Here is a 25,456-nt window from a genome sequence, read left to right as displayed (position 1 = left end):
GTTGTTGTTGTTGCTGCGGCCAGGACTGTGACGCCGCAGAGGCGGGGCTGCGGCGCGACCGGGAGGGCCTGTTTATTCTTAGGCCGTGGTGGAAAGGAAAGCGGGCAAGCCTGTCCTCGGGCATGTGCAGAGCGCAGCCTGCGTTCCAGATCGGTATATTTCGAGTACAGTATCTTTACTATTGCTTTTATTATTTTGAAATCAAAACGTGCGGCTTTAATCTTCCTGCTGTTATGTGGTTTGATCTTATCCATTAATAATAACAATTATTAATAAAAATGTATAATAGTAAATAATAATTTAAATAAATAATAAGTAATTAAATAATTATATATTATTACTATTGAACTATTTTTATTTATTTAAATTAATAATTATAATATATATAATGTAATTAATAAAATGTATAATATACTTAATAATCATAATTTAAATAAATAAAAATAATTAAGTAATTATTATATATTATTACTATTCAACTTTATTTATTTATTTAAAATAATAATAATAATAATAATAATAATAATAATAATAATATACACACAACCCACCCTATACGTGCAGGTCTCAGGGTGGTTCACAGAAAAAAATCAAAATATAAAACCACAAACTATATAATAAAATAAAAACAATAAACCCAATATCCCACCCCCCCAAAAGCCACCACATTTTCAAAGGGCATAGGATGCCAATCAAATCAACCCAAGTGCCTGGTTAAAAGGAATTTTTTTGCCTGGCTCCTAAAGGTATATAATGAAGATTATAACCGCCCCCCTAATCCAAGGATCACAGGGCAGTTTACAGTATAAAAACACAAAATGTATAACATAATAACAAAGGAAACACAAGCACATTAAATGGGAGGAGGATTGCTCCCCCATTTAATGTGCTTGTATTGGTCCTTGAGCATGTGCTGAGTGCAGCCTATATTACATATTGGTATGTTTTGAATGCTTTAAAGGTGTTCTTGGTTTCTTTCTTTTTTAACCTGTTGACTGTTCCTAACTTAATCTGCCCGTGGTTATTTGATTTATTGCACATTATGTGATACTGTGTATTGGTGCCACCTGCTCGTGCCAAATCATTCCTAGGCTGCGGTGGACAGGAGTACTGTTGAGTTAGTGCAGAATGCACATACACACACAGAGAGAAAAAGATTTTGAGTATTTTAACCTGTTGATTTTTCTGGTCTTAATCTGTGATGGGGAAAAGTCAATAGTACTCTGTGTAGAGTGCACCATACAGATTTTAAGAAAGAGATTTGGTGCGTGAAGCAAGCCAGTGGCTGGCCATATCTATCCAGGAAGCCCACAGTTTGGGTGGGAAGGCCATAAGGAAAGAGAGCAAGCAGATTTCTCATAGCCGGGAGTTGCAAACAACAACAACAAAATGGCAAACAAGACCACCGCAATATATCTCAATGCATTCGGGCTGTACATTCGGGAGACAGTAGTCTCTTAGGTATGAGGAGCCTGACCTATTTCTGCACGCAGGGATTCGTGATGGGAACGCCTTAAGGGCTGTTCGCCTTTAAATTATGTTGCCCTCCTCTGTTACATAACTGTAGCAAAAACGCAGCAATTTTGTTCCGTTTTGATTGGAGCGGAGCCATGGAATTAATGCTGGCTGAAGGTGCTTTTGTTCTCTTGCTACATTTAGAGCAGCCTGTAACTAACAGTATTTAATTATTGGAGAATTAAGCTCATTTTGTTGCCCTTGATAGAATTTTGTGGAGTCAAACAGCAAACCCGTAAAGGAAAATATTGCTCTTGGGACAGAAAGCGCTGCACTCCTTTCTTCCCACGTGCGAGAATTAAAAACAGAGCAAATTAAAAGCAAGAGTTAAGAAGAGCCGAGCCCAAATGAAGAAGAGGTGGTGGGGAACAGAGGAACAAAATCTTGATTTCCACACTACTAGAAAGGCAAGAACAAAAGGATTCCTTAGCTACTGCTCTTTCAACCCTCCTGGTTCTGTGGGTTTGTGCATGTGGTGGCATTCCCTTCCTCCCGAATTCCAATTTAAGAAGGGATGTGGGTGGCGCTGTGGGTTAAACCACAGAGCCTCGGACTTGATTCAAACCTGTCGCGGTTTGAATCCCCGTGACAGGGTGAGCTCCCATTGTTCAGTCCCTGCTTCTGCCAACATAGCAGTTCGAAAGCACATCAAAGTGCAAGTAGATAAATAGGTACCTCTCCGGCGGGAAGGTAAACGGTGTTTCCGTGCGCTGCTCTGGTTCGCCAGAAGGGGCTTAGTCATGCTGGCCACATGACCCGGAAGCAGCTGTCTGCGGACAAACGCCGGCTCCCTTGGCCAATAAAGCGAGATGAGCGCCGCAACCCCAGAGTCGGTCGTGACTGGACCTAATGGTCAGGGGTCCCTTTACCTTTATTCCTGACATTAATTCTGCAGCTCACTTCCTTCTGTTGTTCTGCACTGTCCCATCCTGCCTCCTCCCATCAGTGATTGCACATTACGGCAGCCTTCCCCAACCTGGTGCCCTCTGGATGTTTCAGAACTCCGACCCGTGCTGATTTCCCAAATGCTCAAAAGGCTGTACACCTGCAATAATGACTCTTTACAAACCGTATCTGAATAAAGCCAGGCATGGAGTTATTTGTCAAGTTTCACTTTTAATATTGCAACAAAAACAGAAGTGAATACAAGTCATATGTAAAAGCATATTATGGGAGGCTGGAAAATGCTGGACCCCAGGGCAGTACTGAAATACTGGTGGGAAAAGCATTGCCGATGTAACAGCACACATGATTACATTACAGTTCTTTTTGTGTCATGTTTTACGGGTGCAAGGATGTCCCTGTACGTAAGTAAAACACACAAAATTATCTTGACAAAAGCAAATAAACAGGTCAAGAACGGCATGCAGGAAACCACTTAAACGAAATTGTATTGATCTGGAAATACTTGGTATAAATGGGTTAAAGTGGGAAAATCAATCAAATTATATATTGGGAGCAAAAGATTTCAGTCACTGAATACACATGAGTCCTAGACATGCATATGGGTTCAGACGCACACCTTTTAACACTGCAGCTTTGAGAGCTGGTGCTTGGGCACTTCATTTCTCCCTCCCCATCCCTTTTTCCTTGTGTGCCATAGCTTTGAGATCATAAGTCTGTTGACTGTGACTGTCTTCTGATTCTTGTAAAAAAAGAGTGGGGTGTCACAGAGAAAAGAGCCTTTTTTTTGAAAAGAATTCTAGACATAAGGGTTGAGCCCCCAGCTGTAGAAGTCCTCCTCCTCTCCAGCCTTTTCCACATCTTCTGAGGAAGAGCTGCACCCCAGCTATGAAGCATCTGCTTTGCTTGCAGAAGGTCCCATGTTTAATTCCTGGCATCTCCAGGTAGGGCCATCTGAAATCTTGGGACAGAGCTTGAAACAAAACTAAGCTAGATGAACCTATGTGTTCCTGTTTAAATCAACCCTTTATTGAGAACCATGAGGACTGGGATCTTTTTTATATTTTGGAGGAGGACCATAGTTTCTCCTAAAGAAGCTATGGTAGAGCATCTGCTTGGCACGCAGAAGGTCCCAGTTTCAATCCTCAGCATCTCCAAGTAGGGCTGAAAAAGTCTGAAGCCTCGGCAAGCCACTGCCAGTCAGTGTAGAGACGGTTTTGAGCTAGGTAGACCAATGGTCTGATTTGGTCTAAGGCATCTTTCCGTCTTCCACCTGGAGCAGTGCATGCTTGCAATGCAGATACTGAGATGGAGCTTTTTTTAGGGGAGAGTTCATCGGGGAAGCCACTTCTGTAAAGCAGGGCATTAAGCTGCAAAAGGATTTCATAGAATTGTAAAGTTGGAAGGGACACCAAGGGTCATCTAGTCCAACCCCATCTTTCACCCAAGGTGCGGCTCAAACCCATGACCCTGCGATTAAGAGTCTCATGCTCTACCATTCCTTGCTTTCATAAATATCGCTCTTAGCCGAGTGACTTCCAAAGTAGCTCCCTCCCTGAATGTGCAGGATGGGCTAAAGGAATCGCATTTGAACTGAATATCTGAATCTGCAATAGTTTTGAAATATATAAAAGGACTCTGTCATCATGCCGGGTGCATTAAGGTCACCAAAGCCTCTGTGGGTTGATTCTTGTTTCTTGTGCTCTTCAGACCATCTTCAGGTCTTCTGGTCCAAAGGACAAAGGCAACAGGTCCTCCAAAGTCTTCTGAATGTGCGTCCCATCTGCCTTGGCCAAGAAGATTTCCCAATGTTTGCCGAACTAGATAAAGGTTTAAAAAAAGAAATCCCACAAGATGGTTGTCTTATAGCACAATCTGATGCATTTCTACCCCAAAGTGTATCTTCTCACTGAGTACGAGTTTTCCAAACTTGGGTCTTCAGCTGCTTTTGGACTACAACTCCCATCATCCCTAGCTAGCAGGACCAGTGGTCAAGGATGATGGGAATTGTAGTCCAAAAACAGCTGGGGATGCAAGTTTGGGAAACAAGTGAGTTAAAGCATAAGAAGAGCACCGAAGCTGGAGAATAAACGTCATGGTGCACCTGTAGCAGCAAAATCGGATGTCTTTATCTGCTCAACTTGCAATAAAAACATTTCTCTCCCATATTGGTCTCTATAATTCTTCAGTGGCTAGACTTTACCCCCCCCCCAGGTGTCCTCTTCCATTGTCTCCCAAGACAGACGGATGCTAGCTTGAAACTGTATCAGCTCAAAGGCCCGTTTAGCCCAGTATCCTGTTCTGCCAGTGGCCAACCAGATGCCCCAGTGGCAAGACCACATGCAGCACCTGAGTGCAGTAGCCCTCAACACCTGGTACACACAAGCATAGCACCTCTGATACAGGAGGCATTCAGGTAATCGGCCTAGAATAGCTTGGATCCCTTTTTAAAAACCAGTTGTGACATTAGCCACTTCCTAGTTCTTAAGTATGGACTCTAATCTTGGGGACAATTTATATTAGAAGGCCCGCCCCCTCTCCCCAATTTTAAGACCCCCCCTCTCTTTAATGCAGTGATGGCCAAACTTGTCCCTCCAGCTGTTTGGGACTACAACTCCCATCATCCTTAACTAACAGGACCAGTGGTCAGGGATGATGGGAATAATAATAATAATAATAATAATAATAATAATAATAATAATAAATTATTTATACCCCACCCTTCCCAGTTCAAAAATCGGGCTCAGGGTGGCTAACAACGAATTTAAAACAATTGTAAAAGTAGCATAAAATACAGTATAAAAACATGAATAACAATAAAATTCAAAGTTCAGAAATCAATTTAGGGGAAATCCATCTAATAAGCATTAGATAATCACCAGGGCTAGCTGGCTGAATTAGTCCTACTTGGGCCAGCGAAGAGGCCAAGGGAGAATTAGCTGTGGGGTCTCAGAGTGGGTGATCTTCATAAAAGGGAAGGGGGAAGGAAGAGAAGGGAAATAAAAGATCAGGCTGAATTCAAATTAAAGGCTAGGCGGAATAGCTCTGTCTTACAGGCCAAACAGAAGGAGGTTAAATCCTGAAGGGCCCTAGTCTCATGGGACAGAGCATTCCACCAGGTCGGAGCCATCACTGAAAAGGCCCTGGCCCTGGTGGAGGAAAGTCTGACTTCCTTAGGGCCCGGGACCTCTAAACTATTGTTATTCATGGACCTTAAGGTCCTCTGTGGGGCATACCAGGAGAGAATTGTAGTCCACCAACAGCTGGAGGAACATCACTGCTATAATGCCTCTCTGGCCTAAAGGAAGGAAGCCATTTCCACAGGAGGGATCTCTTGTCCTTTGGTTCTGGTGTGTTCGTGTGACAATGGCAAAGAAGGGTATGAGGTTTAAAGGAGAGGTCTGTTTACCTCTCTGAGCACTTGTCTGCAAGCCCCACAGGGCACCGCGAACGTTTCTTGGCTGTTGCTGTTGGAGCAGAATAAAAGCAGAGTTCAGGAGTCTCGCTCATAGCAGAGGAGGCTGTCTACAAAATATGCTAATACGGTGAAAGATTCAAGTTGAAAAAATAATGAAGTCAGAACAAGACACACTTCCCAGATCATTGGGTGGGTGGCTGGCTGGCTTCCAGACAGGTGTCCACTGACCACAAGGTTTTTCCAGCATCCATATCACCACCACAGTGTCATCAGTTGCCAGCCCAAATCTCCCTCTGCCCCACACAGAAATCTGGTTTAATCTAGATTAAAAGAGGGATAAAAACTGATAGGTTCAAAAAGGAGCCTATTGCTCATAACCCAGTTGTAATGCCCCAGCAACCCATTTGCAAATCTGAAGGCACCCAGAGTTGGAGGGGGCATTGAAAGCCATCTAGTCCACCCCCTGCACAATGCTTGGGCATCTCCAGCAGGTGGTCCCAGCAAGGGGAGCTCACCACCTCTCTAGAAAATTGGTTCTATTGTCAAACTGCTCTTACAGTCAGATCTAGGCCTAGGACTCAGCTACATTAGTCAACAAACAGCGTTTTGAATGTGTTATAAACCTGCAACACCAGATGGCACCAGAGAGCAAAAAAAAATCTAAGTGATTTTTCCATAGTGGTTTTTTTATTCTGTTATAACAATTTAATTTCTGACTCATTTATATTGTTTTCCCCCCTTTGTGTAGATCCATCCCTAGACCTCTTAGAAAAAAAGATACAGAAACCCATGTATTCCATCATTCTACTTATTATGGAAAAAACTTTTCATTCCAATGTTATTTTCTTGCATTGCACCTTCTTGGTGTCTTTACCTGTCATGCGAAAGCACCTGAGAAGGGTACAGAGCAGGTGAGAGGGGGGTGGGGAGGGTCCTGGGGGCCAAACAGACACACATTTGTCCCTTGGGCTTGAGTTTCTCCAGCCCTGGTCTCTTATCCCACCAGATCTCTCACCACAGGTCTCAACAGAACGCCAGGGGAAGGGAAAGAAGGTCAAGAAATCCATAGCATTTAAGACTCAGTGTATGTAGTGAACTGACTGTCTGGCCCCTTCTGCATTCCTTATTTAAAGCAGCATCAAACCACCTTAAATGGTCATGACTTTCCCCCCTGCCCCCCGCCCAAGAATCTGAGAACTGTAGTTTGTTGCTTGGTGCTGAGAGTAGTTAGGAAGCTATTCCCTTCCCAGAGTAACAATTTCCAGAGTAATTCAACCCCTGACCATTAGGTCCAGTCGTGGCCGACTCTGGGGTTGTGGTGCTCATCTTGCTTTACTGGCCGAGGGAGCTGCTGTACAGCTTCCAGGTCATGTGGCCAGCATGACTAAGCCACTTCTGGTGAACAAGAGCAGTGCACGAAAACGCTGTTTACCTTCCCGGCGGAGCAGTACCTATTTATCTACTTGCACTTTGATGTGCTTTCGAACTGCTAGGTTGGCAGGAGCAGGGACCCAGCAACGGGAGCTCACCCCGTTGCAGGGATTCAAACCGCCGACCTTCTGATTGGCAAATCCTAGGCTCTGTGGTTTAACCCACAGCGTCACCCATGTCTCATTTGAGGGGAATAGGGGTCACCTAATAACTCTCAGCACTCTTAATAAGCAACAGTTTCCAGCATTCTTTGGGGAAAGCCATAGCTGTTTGAAGTGGTGAGACGCTGCTTTAAATGTATAGTGCATATAAAGCCACTGGCTGATAGCAGTTATTTATAGCCCACCTTCCAGGATGCAAATCCTCCCAAGGCTGCTTGTTCACCAAGGAAGCAGGATAGGAATAATACCTACCAAATAATAGCTATAGCTCGAAATTTTGTATGCCCTTCTGACACTGCCTTCTGGATTGCTGTACGCTCAGCACACACACCCAGCGGGTAACATGCATTTTCAATGTTGCAACCTGAAAAAAGCACAAGATGGGTTAAAATCTCTCGTGACGAAGCCTTAGAATCCATATCTATAGTATATTGTACTCATGCTCATGGCAGCAATGCCTCATCATATATTGGCTGAGCTGTTGTGGCATCACAGAACATTCCATTGCTTATGAAATTGGAGAGCTTGCAGGTCAGCTTTTGCAAGGGAAAAGAACATTGTCAGTTTGACAGGAATTAAAAATTCACTAAGGGTCCAGGGCTGGGGAATGGTTCTGAGGAACTAAGGAGCCAGTTCCTGATTATATATATATATATATATATATATATGCTTTCGTAGATTTTCACGGGTACAGGAATGTAGGTTTTGGTGTCTTCGGGTGTCTTCCCGTGTAAGAGTTGGGGTGTCTAGGCGACGTTTCGACGAGGTCTCACTCGTCATCTTCAGGCTGGTGCTTTCGGCTTCTTGTTACTAGAACAGAGCAGGGTCTCAGTGTTTGAGTTCCTATAAATACTGTTGAGGGGGTGTGGTGTATAGCCTCCAACGTTCTGGGCAGAGAGGAAGTTCCTAGGTTAATGTGCCTTTTCTTCTTTTGTTCATTAATTACTTGAGGGATATCTTGAGTGATTACTTGAGTGATATTCTGAGTACCACTTAGGAGGGTCATTAGGTGTGGATTAGTTGCTAAAGCTTTCGTGTCTTGACCTCTTGACCTTGTAAAGAGTTTTTCTGAGAAGATGGCTGTACTGCACTTAGTTGTGCTCTGGCTTGGCTTCGTGTATAGGGGCGAGCTGTGGTTTTGTGCCCTGTGCCAGCCAGATCTGTGTAGGGATTGCAGGGGGGTGCAGCATCCGGAGGTGCCACTATGGTTTGGCTACTGGATGGTGTCTGTAATTTATCTGTGGAGAGGGTCTGGGTTTGGGTCTGGTGTGGTTGATTGGAGATGGCGTTCTGTGTGCCTCTGGTTCTGGTGTCGGTTTTTGTGGGGAGGGCTAATTTCCAGATGTCTGGCAGGCGGGACGTGTCGTCACGCTTGTTCATGTTGTGAGGGTGTTTCTCTATCTCGATGGCTTCCATGATTATTCTCTTGTGGTGATGTTCCATGTTAAAGAGCAATTTGGAATCTGCAAAATTAATTTATATATAATATGCAGGTTTGGTGTTTATATATATGCAGGTTTTGGTGTCTTCGGGTATCTTCCCGTGTAAGAGTTGGGGTGTCTAGGCGACGTTTCGACGAGGTCTCACTCGTCATCTTCAGGCTGGTGCTTTCGGCTTCTTGTTACTAGAACAGAGCAGGATCTCAGTGTTTGAGTTCCTATAAATACTGTTGAGGGGTGTGGTGTATAGCCTCCAACGTTCTGGGCAGAGAGGAAGTTCCCAGGTTATTGTGCCTTTTCTTCTTTTGTTCATTAATTACTTGAGGGATATCTTGAGTGATTACTTGAGTGATATTCTGAGTACCACTTAGGAGGGTCATTAGGTGTGGATTAGTTGCTAAAGCTTTCGTGTCTTGACCTCTTGAGCTAGTGAAGAGTTTTTCTGAGAAGATGGCTGTACTGCACTTAGTTGTGCTCTGGCTTGGCTTCGTGTATAGGGGCGAGCTGTGGTTTTGTGCCCTGTGCCAGCCAGATCTGTGTAGGGATTGCAGGGGGGTGCAGCATCCGGAGGTGCCACTATGGTTTGGCTACTGGATGGTGTCTGTAATTTATCTGTGGAGAGGGTCTGGGTTTGGGTCAAATATATATATATATATATATATATATATATATATATATATATATATATATATATATAAATATATATATATATATATATATATAAATATATATATATATATATATATATATATATATATATATATATATATATATATATATATAAATATATATATATATATATATATATATGCTTTCGTAGATTTTCACGGGTACAGGAATGTAGGTTTTGGTGTCTTCGGGTGTCTTCCCGTGTAAGAGTTGGGGTGTCTAGGCGACGTTTCGACGAGGTCTCACTCGTCATCTTCAGGCTGGTGCTTTCGGCTTCTTGTTACTAGAACAGAGCAGGATCTCAGTGTTTGAGTTCCTATAAATACTGTTGAGGGGGTGTGGTGTATGGCCTCCAACATTCTGGGCAGATAGGAAGTTCCTAGGTTAATGTGCCTTTTCTTCTTTTGTTCATTAATTACTTGAGGGATATCTTGAGTGATTACTTGAGTGATATTCTGAGTACCACTTAGGAGGGTCATTAGGTGTGGATTAGTTGCTAAAGCTTTCGTGTCTTGACCTCTTGACCTTGTGAAGAGTTTTTCTGAGAAGATGGCTGTACTGCACTTAGTTGTGCTCTGGCTTGGCTTCGTGTATAGGGGCGAGCTGTGGTTTTGTGCCCTGTGCCAGCCAGATCTGTGTAGGGATTGCAGGGGGGTGCAGCATCCGGAGGTGCCACTATGGTTTGGCTACTGGATGGTGTCTGTAATTTATCTGTGGAGAGGGTCTGGGTTTGGGTCTGGTGTGGTTGATTGGAGATGGCGTTCTGTGTGCCTCTGGTTCTGGTGTCGGTTTTTGTGGGGAGGGCTAATTTCCAGATGTCTGGCAGGCGGGACGTGTCGTCACGCTTGTTCATGTTGTGAGGGTGTTTCTCTATCTCGATGGCTTCCATGATTATTCTCTTGTGGTGATGTTCCATGTTAAAGAGCAATTTGGAATCTGCAAAATTAATTTCGTGTCCTGTTTCTTTCATGTGTTGGTAAAGAGAGGAAGTTTTTTCTTCTTTTTGACGGCATTCTTGTGTTCTGCGATACGTGCATTTATTCGTCTGTTTGTTTGTCCAATGTACGTGGCTGGGCAGACTTTGCAGGGTATTTCATAGACCCCTTGGTTTTCTAACTGGATTTTATCTTTGGGGTTTCTGAGGATATTGGCTATTTTTTGGTTGGTGCAAAAGGCTGTTTTGATATTGTGTTTATGGAGGATTTTGCTAATTTTATCTGTAGTGCCCTTGATATAAGGAAGGAGGGCCATGCCATTGTTTTCTTCTGTGTCTTGGTTTTTGGGGGGTGTTTCTTTTTGGATTAGCTTCGTAACCCTGTTTTGCTGGTATCCGTTGGCGATTAACACATTTGAGAGATTCTGTAACTCAGTTGTCAAGTGGTCTTTGTCAGCCAGGCGTTTGGTTCTGGAGATGAGAGTCTTGGCTACGGAGTTTATTTGTGCAGGGTGGTGGTGTGATTTTCACGGGTACAGGAATGCAGGTTTTGGTGTCTTCGGGTATCTTCCCGTGTAAGAGTTGGGGTGTCTAGGCGACGTTTCGACGAGGTCTCACTCGTCATCTTCAGGCTGGTGCTTTCGGCTTCTTGTTACTAGAACAGAGCAGGATCTCAGTGTTTGAGTTCCTATAAATATGCATTTTCCTATAAATATGCATTTTATAGGAACTCAAACACTGAGATCCTGCTCTGTTCTAGTAACAAGAAGCCGAAAGCACCAGCCTGAAGATGACGAGTGAGACCTCGTCGAAACGTCGCCTAGACACCCCAACTCTTACACGGGAAGATACCCGAAGACACCAAAACCTGCATATATATATATATATATATATATATATATATATATATATATATAATATTGATTGGATTTTAAAAAATAAAACCATTTCTGCCAATCTATCTTTGATACCTCTTACAGAAGCCACAGTTAGAACTTGAACTGGTTCATTAAGTATTGTCAAATTCATTCGCTTTTTACTCTGAGTGATATCAGTGGTTCTGGTTCATTGATTATAAAGTACACTGGCTACCCCCTGTAGAAGAAAAGTTCTGGTTCAAAACACATGATGATGAATCATCAGTACTGTAGGTTTATTTCCCATTTCAAACCTCACTGCTCCCAAGAACTCACAGTGAGGCATTCGGCCCAACCGGTTCAGATGTAGCTGGACCATTAGCCATGTTTGCTGGGGTTGATGGGAGTTGGGAGTCCGACAGCATCAAACAGGCGGCATGATGGCTATTCCGGCAAAGCCTCAGTGCTCTTCCACCCGCAATATAAGGGATAATACTGGTGCCCTGCTTTATAGGGCTGTTGTAAAAGGTAAAGGGTAAAGGGACCCCTGACCATTAGGTCCAGTCGTGGCCGACTCTGGGATTGCGGCGCTCATCTCGCTTTATTGGCCGAGGGAGCCGGCTTACAGCTTCTGGGTCATGTGGCCAGCATGACTAAGCCGCTTCTGGCATACCAGAACAGCACACAGAAACGCCGTTTACCTTCCCGCTGGAGCGGTACCTATTTATCTACTTGCAAGTCCTAGGCTCTGTGGTTTAACCCACAGCGCCACCCGCGTCCCTAGGGCTGTTGTAAGATTACTGAAATGAGGCATGCAATGTGCTTTTCGGGGGGTGGCCATGTGTCCTGCTTTACCGAAGGCATTTCTCTGTCTGAAGGCATCTTCTGTTTGAAAGCCTGCTGCCAAAACAGAGGGCAGGCAAGGGTACGCAAAATTGCAGGTGCGAATTGTGAGCATTGATGCAAATGTAGAAATAACAGCATGGATTTAAGCAAAAAATGCAGGGCACCTCGGCACAATGGGGAAGACCGGGTGACCTGCATGCCACCCCAGCCAGCTCTGAGGGTTCTTGATCTTTCAACCAGACTTAAATCAAATACCCTGCAAATACATTACTACCAGGCCACAGATCCAATCCCCAAATGGTAGGGCAGGGGAAGGTTCCTTGTCTGAAGCTTTGGAGTGCCACAGCTACCCAGAGTGGACAGTACTGAGCCAGAGGGACTTCAGTAGAAGGATGCATGGCATGGCTGCCACATGGAGGAGGGTCTTCCTTCACTTACCAGAGAAGATCTTCCCATCGGAGGTCAGGAGGGCAGCCCCCACCGGGTAGTTGCTGTAGGGGCAGTAGGCAAACCGCTTGGCTTCTTTGCTTGTGGCCAAAAGGAGTTGAATCTGTTCTGGTCCCAGTGCAGCGGGATTTGGAGCGCCGCCGTGCTGTTGCGCCATTGCAACGTGGAGGCAGTATCTGGCAGGGCCTCCCTCAGCAAAAGATGCACTCCCAGGGACAGGAGTGTGTGTGCAGGCACGACCCCTGAGCTTCACCTTTCCTTTAATTCACGTTAGAGGAGAATTGGGGTCTTCCTCTGACAGGTGCCACAGGCAATGCACCAGCGCGCACCTATCTGTTTCTGCAAAAGTGCCCGGCTGGGCTCTTGTCCTCTCTTGCAATGCAAAACAGCTTTCTCTGAGTGAAGTGCTTCGATCTTTGCTCTTTAGCTAGCTACACTGTTTGTGTGCAGTTGGTGGTGTGGGGGGAGAGGACTTGCCTGCCCTTTCTCAGCAAACGTTCTCTCCGGGAATCATGTTTTCCAAATTATCGCTGCTGCCAAAGGCCAACGAGGTTGGGTGGGTCAGGTCAACGTCCCCACATGCTCCTTAGCTCTCTTGACAGGCCCCTTTGTCCTCCTCTGCTCTGGCTCTGTGGTGACTTAAAGGTCCCTGCAACAGAATCAGAATGATGGTGAGATGCAACAGTCGCTGGGGAGTGACAGATGCCCATTAGATCTGGGGCTCATGCTCGAACGATGTGCTAGGCTTCTGGTGCCTCTGTTTAACCAAGTGGCTGTTGTGGGCATTTGGGAAGGTTTAGCTGTCGCCTTGGTTCAGGGAAGCAGCGGTGCACAGCCTCCGTCTCCTGTTTCACCTCTGTGGGTGCCAAAAGTGAGTTTGTTTGCAGATTCGTTGAGCCTGGCTCCGGGAACTTGTGTGTGGACCGATGAGAAGGCAGGTCACGTGTCAAGCCACAGAACACCATAGCAACAAAGGAGATGGGTGTGGAATGCTGGTAGGAAGAAAACACCAGGGAAGAAGGAGGGAGGGAGACAGTGCGTACACATAATACAGGAACCATTGGAAGCTGCCTTATACATTGTAAGCGTTGGTCTTATCTAGTTCAGCATTGTTTACACTGAGTGGCACCAGCTCTGCAGACAGGATACCCTGGGACCTTCTGCATTCAAATCAGGTGCTCTACTGCCGAGCTACAGCCCTTCTCAAATAGGAAGCTGCCTTATTACTGACTCCATCTAACTCAATATTCTCTACACTGACTGGTAGCATCTCTTCACAACTGCAGATGGTTTTTTTTGTTTTGTTTTTTAAAATGCAACTTTAAAAAACTATGTGTATGGACCAGAAGTCCCCTGACAAGCCCCCCAAACTCCTACCATTGTATATAAATTAACATATGCAAATGTGAATTTCTGCCATGCGCCCCCCCTCCTTTAAACAACAATCCTCACCTCCAGTTTCTCCTATCTCCCTTCCCCACCTTTTTGAGGACAGGGGACCATGCTTTCCCTGCTCTATATAGGAAGCTTGCAAACTAATGGAATCATGAACCAATGAATGGCAAGAATAATAAACCTGTGTCTTCATTATGCTTTATTGAGGGACCTCCTCCCACACTGGAATCTTCCATAAACGCCTACTGGTCCACTGTCTACATTAGCTGGCAGCAGCTCTCCAGGGCTTTAAGCCGGGGTGCCTGGGACCTTGTGCGTTGAAAGCAGACCCTCTGCCACTGAGCTACATCCCTTCCACAGTCCTGTGTCCCCTCACCTGCCCGTGGGCTTTCTCAGAGACGAGACAGGCAGAGGTTCAGAGGGAACGTGGGGAGGTTCCTTGGATGCCCCTAGGATGCAATTCATCCAACTGCAAACTCTTGAAGGTGTTTCTTGTCCAACTCCTTATCAGTCTTGGACTGCAATCCTGACTCCTCACTGGCTCTGTTGCTTATGTAAGATTACACACAGTTCCCCTTTCTGGGGAAGATGGGGGCAAAACAGAAGTTGGTTTTAAGTCCCTCCTCTTTGTCACCTGTTAATATTTCACCACCCTTCCTGGGCTTTTCACCACCACCCTGGACATTTCACCACTCTTCCTGGGCAGTGGCACAACTTCTCCTTGTTCTATAGGTCTAATCTACTCATTTATATTTGTCCATGCTGATCTGCCACTCTTCCTCCTACTTTTTTTTTAAATAAAAAAATCAGCTCCTTGTTTAGTTTTTTGCATTGGATTGTATACAATGCTAGTCCTACCCAAAGTAGAACCATTGTAAGTTAATGGACGTGACTAGATTAGGTCCATTAATTTCAGTGGGCCTGCTCTGTATCTGAGTTGGATACATCCCATAGGCTTTAAAAAAAAATTAAAGATGTCCCCCATTTTTCTTTTCATAGGAATTATTGTTGCTGCTGCTGCTGTTACAGGTTATTTCCTGCCCTTCACCCCAAGGTCTCTGGGTGGCTTACAGTATTAAAACAGTTTTAAACAACTCCCCATTGGGGTTAGATGTTTTTAATCAGTCGATGAAGGGGGGGGGAGGGATTAAGCCCTTCTCCTCCAGCACTGCATGACTGATTTAGTTGCCATTGATCTTCATTTTTTTCAATGTGGCAGATCTTAAACAAGCGTCACATACGGCTGCAGCCTAATTTTAAAGAATCAGAGAAGGGACAGAAAACACAGTACTGTAACTGGAACATGAACAAGCCACCAGATGGCACCTTTGAGCAAGTTAAGGGTTCTGTGTAGGGACCAAGAGGAGGTGAATCATTATCCATCAGCCAAGGTCAAAACATTGAACCTGTATAGCATGCTGTTGGGGCTCATTCACATGTTCAGTGTAATGTGGCCATTACAGATCCAGTGTTAAGGTCCCCCCCCCCGGCTCCATTCCCATGATCACACAGATAAATGGCTAAGCATACAAAGAGGCTGCTGGATCAGGCCAAGGATCCTGTTCTCACAGTGGCCAACCAGATGCCAAAGCCCAGAAGCAGGAGCCGAGTGCAGCAGCCCTCTCTCTGCATGTGATGCCTATCAACTGTTCTTCAGAGGCACTGGAGGTAGAATGTAGCCACGGATAGGATTAGCCTCCATGAATTTGTCTAATCCACTCTTAAAGGCATCCAAGGGGAATATGATGAATAAGAACATACAAAGATCAGGCCATCTGGCTGAGTTTCCCCAGCCACTCTGGGCGGCTTCCAATCAAGTGTTAGAAACAATACAGCATTAAATATTAAAAACTTCCCTAAACAGGGCTGCCTTCAGATGTCTCTTAAAGATAAGATAGCTGCTTATTTCCTTGACATCTGAAGGGAGGGCATTCCACAGGGTGGGCGCCACTACCGAGAAGGCCCTCTGTCTGGTTCCCTGTTACCTCACTTCTCGCAATGAGGGAACTGCCAGAATAATAATAATAATAATAATAATAATAATAATAATAATAATAATAATAATAATAATAATAATAATAATTTATTTATACCCCGCCCATCTGGCTGGGCTTCCCCATCCACTCTGGGCGGCTTCCCAAAAAATATTAAAATATTAAAATACTATAATACATCAAACATTAAAAGCTTCCCGAAACAGGGCTGCCTTCAGATATCTTCTAAAAGCCTGGTAGTTGTTGTTCTCTTTGACATCTGGTGGGAGGGTGTTCCACAGGGAAGGCGCCACTACCGAGAAGGCCCTCTGCCTGGTTCCCTGTAACTTGGCTTCTCGCAGTGAGGGAACTGCCAGAAGGCCCTCGGTGCTGGACCTCAGTGTCCGGGTAGAACGATGGGGGTGGAGACGCTCCTTCAGATATACTGGACCAAGGCCGTTTAGGGCTTTAAAGGTCAGCACCAACACTTTGAATTGTGCTCAGAAACGTACTGGGAGCCAATGTAGGTCTTTCAAGACCGGTGTTATGTGGTCTCTGCGGCCGCTCCCAGTCACCAGTCTAGCTGCCGCATTCTGGATTAGTTGTAGTTTCCGGGTCACCTTCAAAGGTAGCCCCACGTAGAGCACATTGCAGTAATCCAAGCGGGAGATAACCAGAGCATGCACCACTCTGGCGAGGCAGTCCGCAGGCAGATAGGGTCTCAGCCTGCGTACCAGATGGAGTTGGTAAACAGCTGCCCTGGATACAGATTTGACCTGTGCCTCCATGGATAGCTGTGAGTCCAAAATGACTCCCAGACTGCGCACCTGGTCCTTCAGGGGCACAGTTACCCCATTCAGGACCAGGGAATCCACACCTGCCCGCCTCCTGTCCCCCAAAAACAGTACTTCTGTCTTGTCAGGATTCAACCTCAATCTGTTAGGCGCCATCCAACCTCCAGGCACTCACACAGGACCTTCACTGCCTTCACTGGTTCTGATTTGAAAGAGAGGTAGAGCTGGGTATCATCCGCATACTGATGAACACCCAGCCCAAATCCCCTGATGATCTCTCCCAGCGGCTTCATGTAGATGTTGAAAAGCATGGGGGAGAGGACAGAACCCTGAGGCACCCCACAAGTGAGGGCCCAAGGGTCTGAACACTCATCCCCCCCAGCACTTTCTGAACACGGCCCAGGAGGAAGGAGCGGAACCACTGTATAACAGTGCCCCCAGCTCCCAGCCCCTCAAGACGGTCCAGAAGGATGTTATGGTCGATGGTATCAAACGCCGCTGAGAGATCCAGCAGAACTAGGAAACAGCTCTCACCTTTGTCCCTAGCCCGCCGGAGATCATCAACCAGTGCGACCAAGGCAGTTTCAGTCCCATGATGAGGCCTGAATCCCGACTGGAAGGGATCCAAATGGTCCGCTTCTTCCAGGCGTGCCTGGAGTTGTTCAGCAACCACTCGCTCAATCACCTTGCCCAAGAACGGAAGATTTGAGACTGGGCGATAGTTGGCTATCGTGGCCGCATCTAAAGATGGTTTTTTAAGAAGCGGTTTAATAACCGCCTCTTTCAGAGAGTCTGGGAAGGCTCCCTCACGGAGGGAAGCATTCACCACCCCACGAAGCCCATCGCCCAGTCCTTCCCGGCTAGCTTTTATAAGCCAGGATGGGCAAGGATCAAGGAGACAAGTGGTTGGTTTCACTCGTCCAAGCAGCCTGTCCACATCCTCGGGGGTAACAGATTGGAATTGATCCCACACAACTTGACTAGACAGGACTCTAGCACTCTCCCGCCCCGGCCCTGCTCCCACGGTGGATTCTACCTCTTCTCGAATCTGAGCGACTTTATCTGCAAAAAACTTTGCAAAGTCATTGCAGGAGATCATGTTGCCCCTACTGGGCCCTGATGGAGCAGGTGGTTCCGCTAAATTGCGAACCACCTGAAAGAGTCTCCTGCTGCTGTTTTCCGCAGATGCAATAGAGGCGGTGAAGAAAGTCTTCTTCGCCGTCGCTATCGCCACTTGGTAGGCTCGACATTGAGCTCTAACCCGTGTCCGGTCAGATTCAGAATGGGTTATCCGCCACCGGCGCTCTAGCCGTCTCAACAATTGTTTCATTGCCCTCAGATCCGTGGAAAACCACGGGGCTGTCCGGGCTCCATGCAATCGGAGAGGGCGCTTTGGAGCCAAACAGTCAATAGCCCTGGTTAACTCCACATTTCAGCGGGCCACCAGGGAATCAGCTGAAAGGCCATCAACATGGGATAAAACACCCCCTACCACTCTCTGGAAACCATTTGGATCCATTAAGTGGCGGGGGCGGACCATCTGAATCGGTCCCGCCTCCCTGCAGAGGGGAAGGGTCGCGGAGAAGTCCAGTTGCACCAGGAAGTGATCTGACCATGGCACTTCTTTGGTTTCGCTTTTACTTAGTGTCAGATCACCAACATCCATAGAGGTGAACACCAGGTCTAAGGCATGCCCGTGACTATGAGTTGGGCCAGACTTATTCAGGGACAGCCCCATGGAGGCCATGCTTTCCACGAAGTCCCGAGCGGCCCCTTGTAAGATCGTGTCAGCATGGATGTTAAAATCCCCTAGGACAACCAAACTAGGTGTCTCCAGGAGGACATCCGCCACGACCTGAAGCAGCTCGGGCAGGGAATCCTTGGTGCAGCGGGGAGGTCAGTACACCAATAGGAATCCTGTACTGCCCCTATTGCCCAACTTCCAGAACATGCACTCAGAGAACTGGGTCTTTCCAATAGGACGCCTGGTGCAAACTAATGACTTCCTAAAAATCACTGCAACCCCCCCCCCGCCCACAAGGCCTGGGTTGCTGTGCGTAAGAGAAACCTGGTAGACATGCAGCGGCAAGGACAGGCCCATCTGCTTCATCCAACCAGGTCTCTGTCACACATGCCAGGTCAAATCCTCCATCCACAATCAGGTCGTGGATGGCAGTGGTTTTATTCATCATTGACCTGGCATTGCACAGCAACACTTTCAGGTCATGTGGGTTTCCCTTGTTGATTCCAGTATCCTTCCGGTCAGGACCAGACCTGGAGGCAGGGATAGTCCTCAGACAACGACTAAGCCTGCTTCCTCGGTAATGACATGGTCTGGTCTTAGCGTAACTCCTCCTCCTACCCATGATCACTGAGATCGGTTGTCTGAGTGCATCCCCCCCTGTGGAACCTGCCCCAGTATTTTGTTTGCTGGGACCCACTCCCAGGCAGCCCTGACCCCTCCCCTTAAAATCAAATTAATGCCTATACAAAAAACAAACTAACAGAACAATAAAACTATAAAAACAAAAAACAAAGTTACAAACACAACATAATTAAATTAAACAAATTCCCCCACCCAATTAAACACCCACCCCACACACCCGAGGCCTCCCTGGAGCCCCATAAGCTGCGGAGGTGAGTATGGGGCCCGCCCCCAGGCCCAAGGTGGAAAAAGGGCTTCAAGGGGGAGCGGTCCTCCCCACAAGCTCACGGCAAAGCGGCAGCAGCAATGTCCCGGGCCTCCTTGGAGCCTTATATGCTGTGGTGGAGTATGGGGCCCGCCCCCAGGCCCAAGGTGGAGAATGGGCTTGCAGGGGGAGAGGTCCTCCCCACAAACTCACGGCAGAGCGGCAGCAGCAATGTCCCGGGCCTCCTTGGAGCCTTATATGCTGAGGTGGAGTATGGGGCCCGCCCCTAGGCCCAAGGTGGAAAATGGGCTTGCAGGGGGGAGCGGTCCTCCCCAAGACTCACCGGCAAACAGCAGCAATGTCCTGGGCCTCCTTGGAGCCTTATATGCTGAGGTGGAGTATGGGGCCCACCCCCAGGCCCAAGGTGGAAAAAGGTCTTCCAGTGGGAGCGGTCCTCCCCACAAACTCACGCAGAGCGGCAGCAGCCCTCGGCGCTGGATCTCAGTGTCTGGGCTGAACGATGGGGGTGGAGACGCTCCTTCAGGTATACAGGACCGAGGCCTGAGAGTGACAGCACTCTCCCCTCCTATGATTTTCAGCAACTGATATTCAGAAACCAACCACCTCTGACTGTGGAGGCAGAACATGTCCACCAGGGTTGAAAAACAATGCTAGCGCATGCAAAGGAGAAAGTGTCAGAGCATTTATATAACACAGAGCTCAATGCATGAGCATAGCCAGGATTTATGTTGGGGGGGGGGCGGGGGCAGAAGCAACCTAACTGCAAAGTGATTGGTCAGTGAAGTTTGTTTGTTTATAATTTTTATTAGTTTTCAATTACAGTTCAATAACTGCCTCATTATAACAATGCCAAATTATAATACATTTTCTAATACCAATCATTCAGATAACCGTCCCCCCTGCACGTGCTAGAATTGATGGTTTGATGATTTTATTTATTTCTGCTTTCCAAAACCTCATTAATTTCAATTACACTCTGGTCGAGATAGCAATCCCTTATACAACAACTGCAATATTAACAACTTCCATTCTTATTGACAAATTAAATGGTTTATGAAGCTACCAGTGAAGCACTCAAACTGTATCCTTAATCTTCCTGTGTGTGGCAATTATTCTGTCCGTGATGTTTCTTTATTTATTTTTATTTACTTGATTTATGGGGGCATCTCCCCCGCCCCCCATGGCTCAATGCTATGTACAGGCATCTTCATAAATACCCTGGGAAGGTAGGCTACATTCATATTGGTTTATATGTTTCTCAAACTTGGATCCCCAGCTGTTGTTGGACTACAGCTCCTATCATCCCTGTCTACTGGGGATGATGGGAGTTGTAGGCCAACAACAGCCGGGGACCCAAGTTTGAGGAACGAGGTTTGCACATGTCTTCATCCAATCAGCAGCAAAGTAAAGGGGAAAGTGTTACTTCCCATCGATTTAAAGCAACGTGACTTCATCTCAAAAAGGACCATGCTAGCAAAGATACCCAGGCTGTGTGAATCTCCCAGGAGTTTAAAAAGGTAAAGGGACCCCTGACCATTAGGTCCAGTCGTGACTGACTCTGGGGTTGCGGCGCTCATCTCGCTTTATTGGCCGAGGGAGCCGGCGTACAGCTTCCGGGTCTTCTGACGAACCAGAGCAGCACACAGAAACGCTGTTTACCTTCCCGCCGGAGTGGTACCTATTTATCTACTTGCACTTAGGGGTGCTTTCGAACTGCTAAGTTGGCAGGAGCAGGGACCAGGCAACAGGAGCTCACCCCGTCACGGGGATTCGAACCGCCGACCTTCTGATCGGCAAGTCCTAGGCTCTGTGGTTTAACCCACAGCGCCATCTGCATCCCCTCCCAGGAGTTTAGCCGCATTTAATTTTTGTTGAGCTGGAAGCTATGCATGGCTGCTGGCTTCCTCCAGGAAGGCAGAGAGAGGGAGAGAGTAAAGGAGGGTGGAAAAGGCCAAGGCTGCTGGGAGCCTGTTGTGTTGCTCCCATGGTAACTTGAGCTCATTTTGGGCTCAGGTTAAGCCTTTCATGAACATAAGTGAAAGTCAGTAACTGCGTAGTAGTACCACAGAGGATGGCCCGAGGCTCAATACCTGCCGTTTTCAGGTACGGCTGGGAAAGAGCTGACGCTAATCAGTGTCAATCATAGGAGGGCACCGGTCAGTAATCACACAGTGCAAAGCTGAAGTTACATTTTATTACCAAAAACACGACCTCCACAGACTTGGTTGAGTGACAGGCCTAATGAGCAGAACAGCTCATTCCGGTGGTCTTCCTCCATGAAAATCAGTTGCTGAGACTGAAAGTCCCTGCCTCCTCACCAGGGCTTTCCCCACGCAATCAGAGACTGTGCCTGTGTGCGGCCAACCTCTCCTCTGCCCTTTCCATGCCTCTTCTGTTGTGGAGAGGAGGGTAGAGGGGAGCATGTTGCAGCAGAAGGGAGAGAAACCTGTGACACTTCACCAGCTGGACTCTTGGTCTCCCTTCTCCCTTCTCTCCTACTGCAGATTCTGCTCCCGAGTCTGGATTTCTCCCTGCCACAGACTCTCCCGGCTCACTAACTCTGTGTTATGTACTGAGTTGAATAGGATCCAAAATGCAGCAGTCTGATTGGTCCTAGAACAATAGGATTCAGAATGCAGCAGTCTTATTGGTCCTAGAACAATAGGCTCCAGAATGCAGCAGTCTGACTGATCCGCAGGAGCCACCCAATCCAGCTGCAGGTGGAAGTGAATCCGCGATCTGATTGGCCTACAGTAGAATCCCGGAATTAGCCAATCATGTGGGGCCCATTGTGTAAATAATGTATATAAAGCAGACATTCTGGGGGAACTTCCATTCCTCCTTACCACTATGAGCTGAATAAAGAGCATCAATTCCACTCTCGACTCAGTATATTTCACTCTGTTACCTCTTCAGCTTCCATCACCTCCTCTTCCCCATCTTCTCCCTTTGACCACTCAATGTTGTCACACCACCACCACCCCTCTAAAGCCTTCTTCCCTTGGTGGTACCCCAGCTGGTTCCTCTCACCATTCCCCTGCTACCAACCAACCAACCAACCAACCCCTGACAGCAGTAGACCATGCTGAGCTAGACTGTCCAACGACCTGAGTTTGCACCAGGCGGTTTCCTGTTTAAACCAACGCTTTTCCAGAGCCATGAGGACTAGAATCTTGCTTTATTGTTAAGAGGGGCACTATAGGTACAGGAGCAGAGCACCTGCTTTGCATGCTTAATCTCCAGCAGCTCCAGGTAGGGCTGGGAAAGGCTTCCTACCTGAAACCCCGGACTGCTGCTACAAGTCAATGTTGAAAATACAGAGCTTAGCGGAGAAACAGTCTGACCTGGTACAAAGCAGTTTCCTCTGCAAAGGAGGCTGGGCGACGTCTTCCTTGGGAGTAGGACTCGCTTGGCCGCCAAGCTGCAACCCTGGGGGTCTATTTTTATCTTTAATGATGCCATTGCCGCGGGCAAGAGCTGCCAGAGCTCTGCTTCCTTCTCCCAAGTTTCGTTTCCCACCTTCCCTCATTTGCAGAAGCAAGACAAAAACACCGCTGTTTAAAGAGAAGGGTCATAGCTCAGTGGTGGAGCATTTGCCCTGCATGCAGAAGGTCCCAGGTTCAATCCCCAACAGCTTCTCCAGGTAGGATGGGGAATGTCCCCTGCCTGCAACCCCAGAGAGCCACTGCCAATCTCTATAGACAAAACTAAGCTACGTAGATAGACCAATGGTCTGACTTTGTATAAGGCAGCTCCATGTCTCCCTATCTGGAAGGCCACAGGTGTTCAGAGGGCCTCCACCAGGAGTCAGGCATTTTGCTGTGTGCCATTCCAGCAAACATTTGGCAGGCACCCTCACTTAATTTAATTATTTATATTTATTAAATTTGTATACTGCCTGATACCTGCAAGTCTCACTTTTTATTTTCAGGCGCCTCTTGAAGACCTTTTGATCCAAGGAGGCCTATGCAACTATTGAATTTTTAAAAATCAACTAGTCATTTTAAAACTGTTTTCTATTGTGTTTTATATTTTACTGTATATATTGTTGCGCACTGCCGTGTTATATTGTATTTATTTGTACGATATAAACACACACACACACACAATAAACAAGACATTCTACGCTTCACTCACATTTTTCTTTCCTATTCTATAGCTGTCGAGATTACTCACTTTCTGAATTACTTTTTGGTGCCTTTCATTGTAGCATCATTGTCGCATAGCTCAGTTGGTTAGAGCATGGTGCTGACAACACCAAGGTTGCAGGTTTGATCCCCATATGGGACAGCTGTAGGGCTGCCATATTTCAAGAAGTAAAAATCTGGACACAAAAAAGTTGTTGAGTTTTTTTGGGAAATTTTGTCAATTTTCCAAGATCTCGCCTGGACACTAATTCCGTCATTGGAGTCCCAGAAAATGTCTGGGGAAATCCGGACATATGGCAACCCCAGACAGCTGCCTATTCCTCCATTGCAGGGGGTTGGACTGGATGATCCTCTAAAAAATGCTATGATTCGTGTGTGGTTTTTTAAAATAAAAAATCCATAAAATTGTAGAGTTGGAGAGACCCCAACAGCCATCTAGTCAACCTCCCTGCAGGAATCTCTCTCTCTCTCTCTCTCTCTCTCTCTCTCTCTCTCTCTTTTTCATGGTACAGTGGTACCTCAGGTTACAGACGCTTCAGGTTACAGACTCCACTAACCCAGAAATATCACCTCAGGTTAAGAACTTTGCTTCAGGATGAGAACAGAAATCATGCTCTGGCGGCACGGCAGCAGTGGGAGGCCCCATTAGCTAAAGTGGTGCTTCAGGTTAAGAACAGTTTCAGGTTAAGAACGGACCTCCGGAACGAATTAAGTACTTAACCCAAGGTACCACTGTAAATCTTTATTGGTTTAAAATACAGACATGAATGATCATTTACAACAAAGGTAAGTATAAAAGTATTGAATGCGGGGGGGGGGGGGCATCAAGACATAAGAATAAGAAAAAAGAAGATAAAAAGATCTAATAGAAACCTCCAAGAATCAAGAGTTCAAGGACACATCGCAGCCAGGCAAAAACACTCACGGAGGTTGTGAAACAAGGCCAGGGAGAGGCATGGCCAGGGAAAGAGGGAGTGCCTGGTTAAGGGGTGTTGTCTGGGTGAGAATTGTAAAGGCCAGGTAGACCTGAAATAGACTGTCTTCTGGCAGCCTTTCAAACACTTCCAAACAGAGGACAGCCCATACAGCAGGAGACATGTCTGCCCTCGCCTCCCCTTATCTTTAAGACCATTAAGCCCAGAGTTTAAAATTACCTCACTGCCCTGCTGCCTGTCCTAGGAGGGGTTTGTACTGTAATAAATGGAAATCTGCCCTTATTCCCTTCTGGGGGACACAATAGCCCTTATAGAGTCCTTTGTAGGTTCTCCATCGGTCGGAGAAAATAAGAGGCCAACCAGAGAATATTGAGAAGCAAAGCAGCTCGTAAGCCTGATCCTTATTGAACTGTTGCAACAGGGTGCTCCCCTCACACGCAGGAAAGGAGGAGGACCCAGAACAAAGGTGTGCCCGCCCTTATACAGACCTTTAAAATTGCATGCCCTGGAGTCAAAAACCACCCCGCAGATACATCTTACATTCATCACAGAAAGGGCGGTTTACAACAGAAATCTGAGTGCATTGTTTATCTCCTGTCTGGCAGACCTGTTAATGGTCACTTGATTGGATACCCTGGGGAGCCTGGCCAGTCTTTTGTAATGACAAATACTTAGTTTCTGAGCCAGGTCACAGGCTCACCCTATTCATACACAGACATACCCTTAAGACAGGATTTGTGAACAAAAAGACAATGGGGAGGCTCCCCCACCCCCTCCCTCCTTGCAGGGAAAACATTTGGCCAGTTTGGGAGTCAAAATGGTTTCAGGGCTGTTTTCCTGTGCTGCTTCAGACATGTGGTTTATATAGTTATGTACGTGTTTGCTTGGTACATTTACGAACATTTATTATATAAGACCTTTTTTTTAATTTCAGTACACA

The 25,456-nt window shown here is 46.5% G+C and overlaps 1 protein-coding gene and 1 long non-coding RNA gene across 2 annotated transcripts; one reads left to right on the top strand and one right to left on the bottom strand.

Annotated features, from left to right (window-relative positions):
- The first annotated feature begins 35 nt into the window (after positions 1 to 35).
- LOC308591212 lies at positions 36 to 3,196 on the top strand. The gene is made up of 2 exons (XR_014010065.1): positions 36 to 169; positions 2,411 to 3,196. It is a non-coding gene; the product is annotated as an uncharacterized lncRNA (long non-coding RNA).
- On the bottom strand, positions 2,612 to 13,612 carry CDA (cytidine deaminase). Its single transcript, XM_081201760.1, has 4 exons — positions 12,612 to 13,612; positions 7,681 to 7,792; positions 5,828 to 5,885; positions 2,612 to 4,238 (listed from the first exon to the last, which is right to left on the bottom strand). Exons 1-4 carry the CDS (start codon positions 12,775 to 12,777, stop codon positions 4,125 to 4,127), a joined length of 450 nt encoding a protein of 149 aa, XP_081057886.1. The 5' UTR covers positions 12,778 to 13,612; the 3' UTR covers positions 2,612 to 4,124.
- Positions 13,613 to 25,456: the final 11,844 nt, after the last annotated feature.

This window comes from Podarcis bocagei (genome assembly GCF_964188305.1).
Source record: "Podarcis bocagei genome assembly, chromosome: 7".
In the NCBI taxonomy this organism is placed as follows: Eukaryota; Metazoa; Chordata; class Lepidosauria; order Squamata; family Lacertidae; genus Podarcis; species Podarcis bocagei.
The sequence above is the reverse complement of the archived record's forward strand: the minus strand, read 5'-3'. Positions and strand labels throughout refer to the sequence as shown.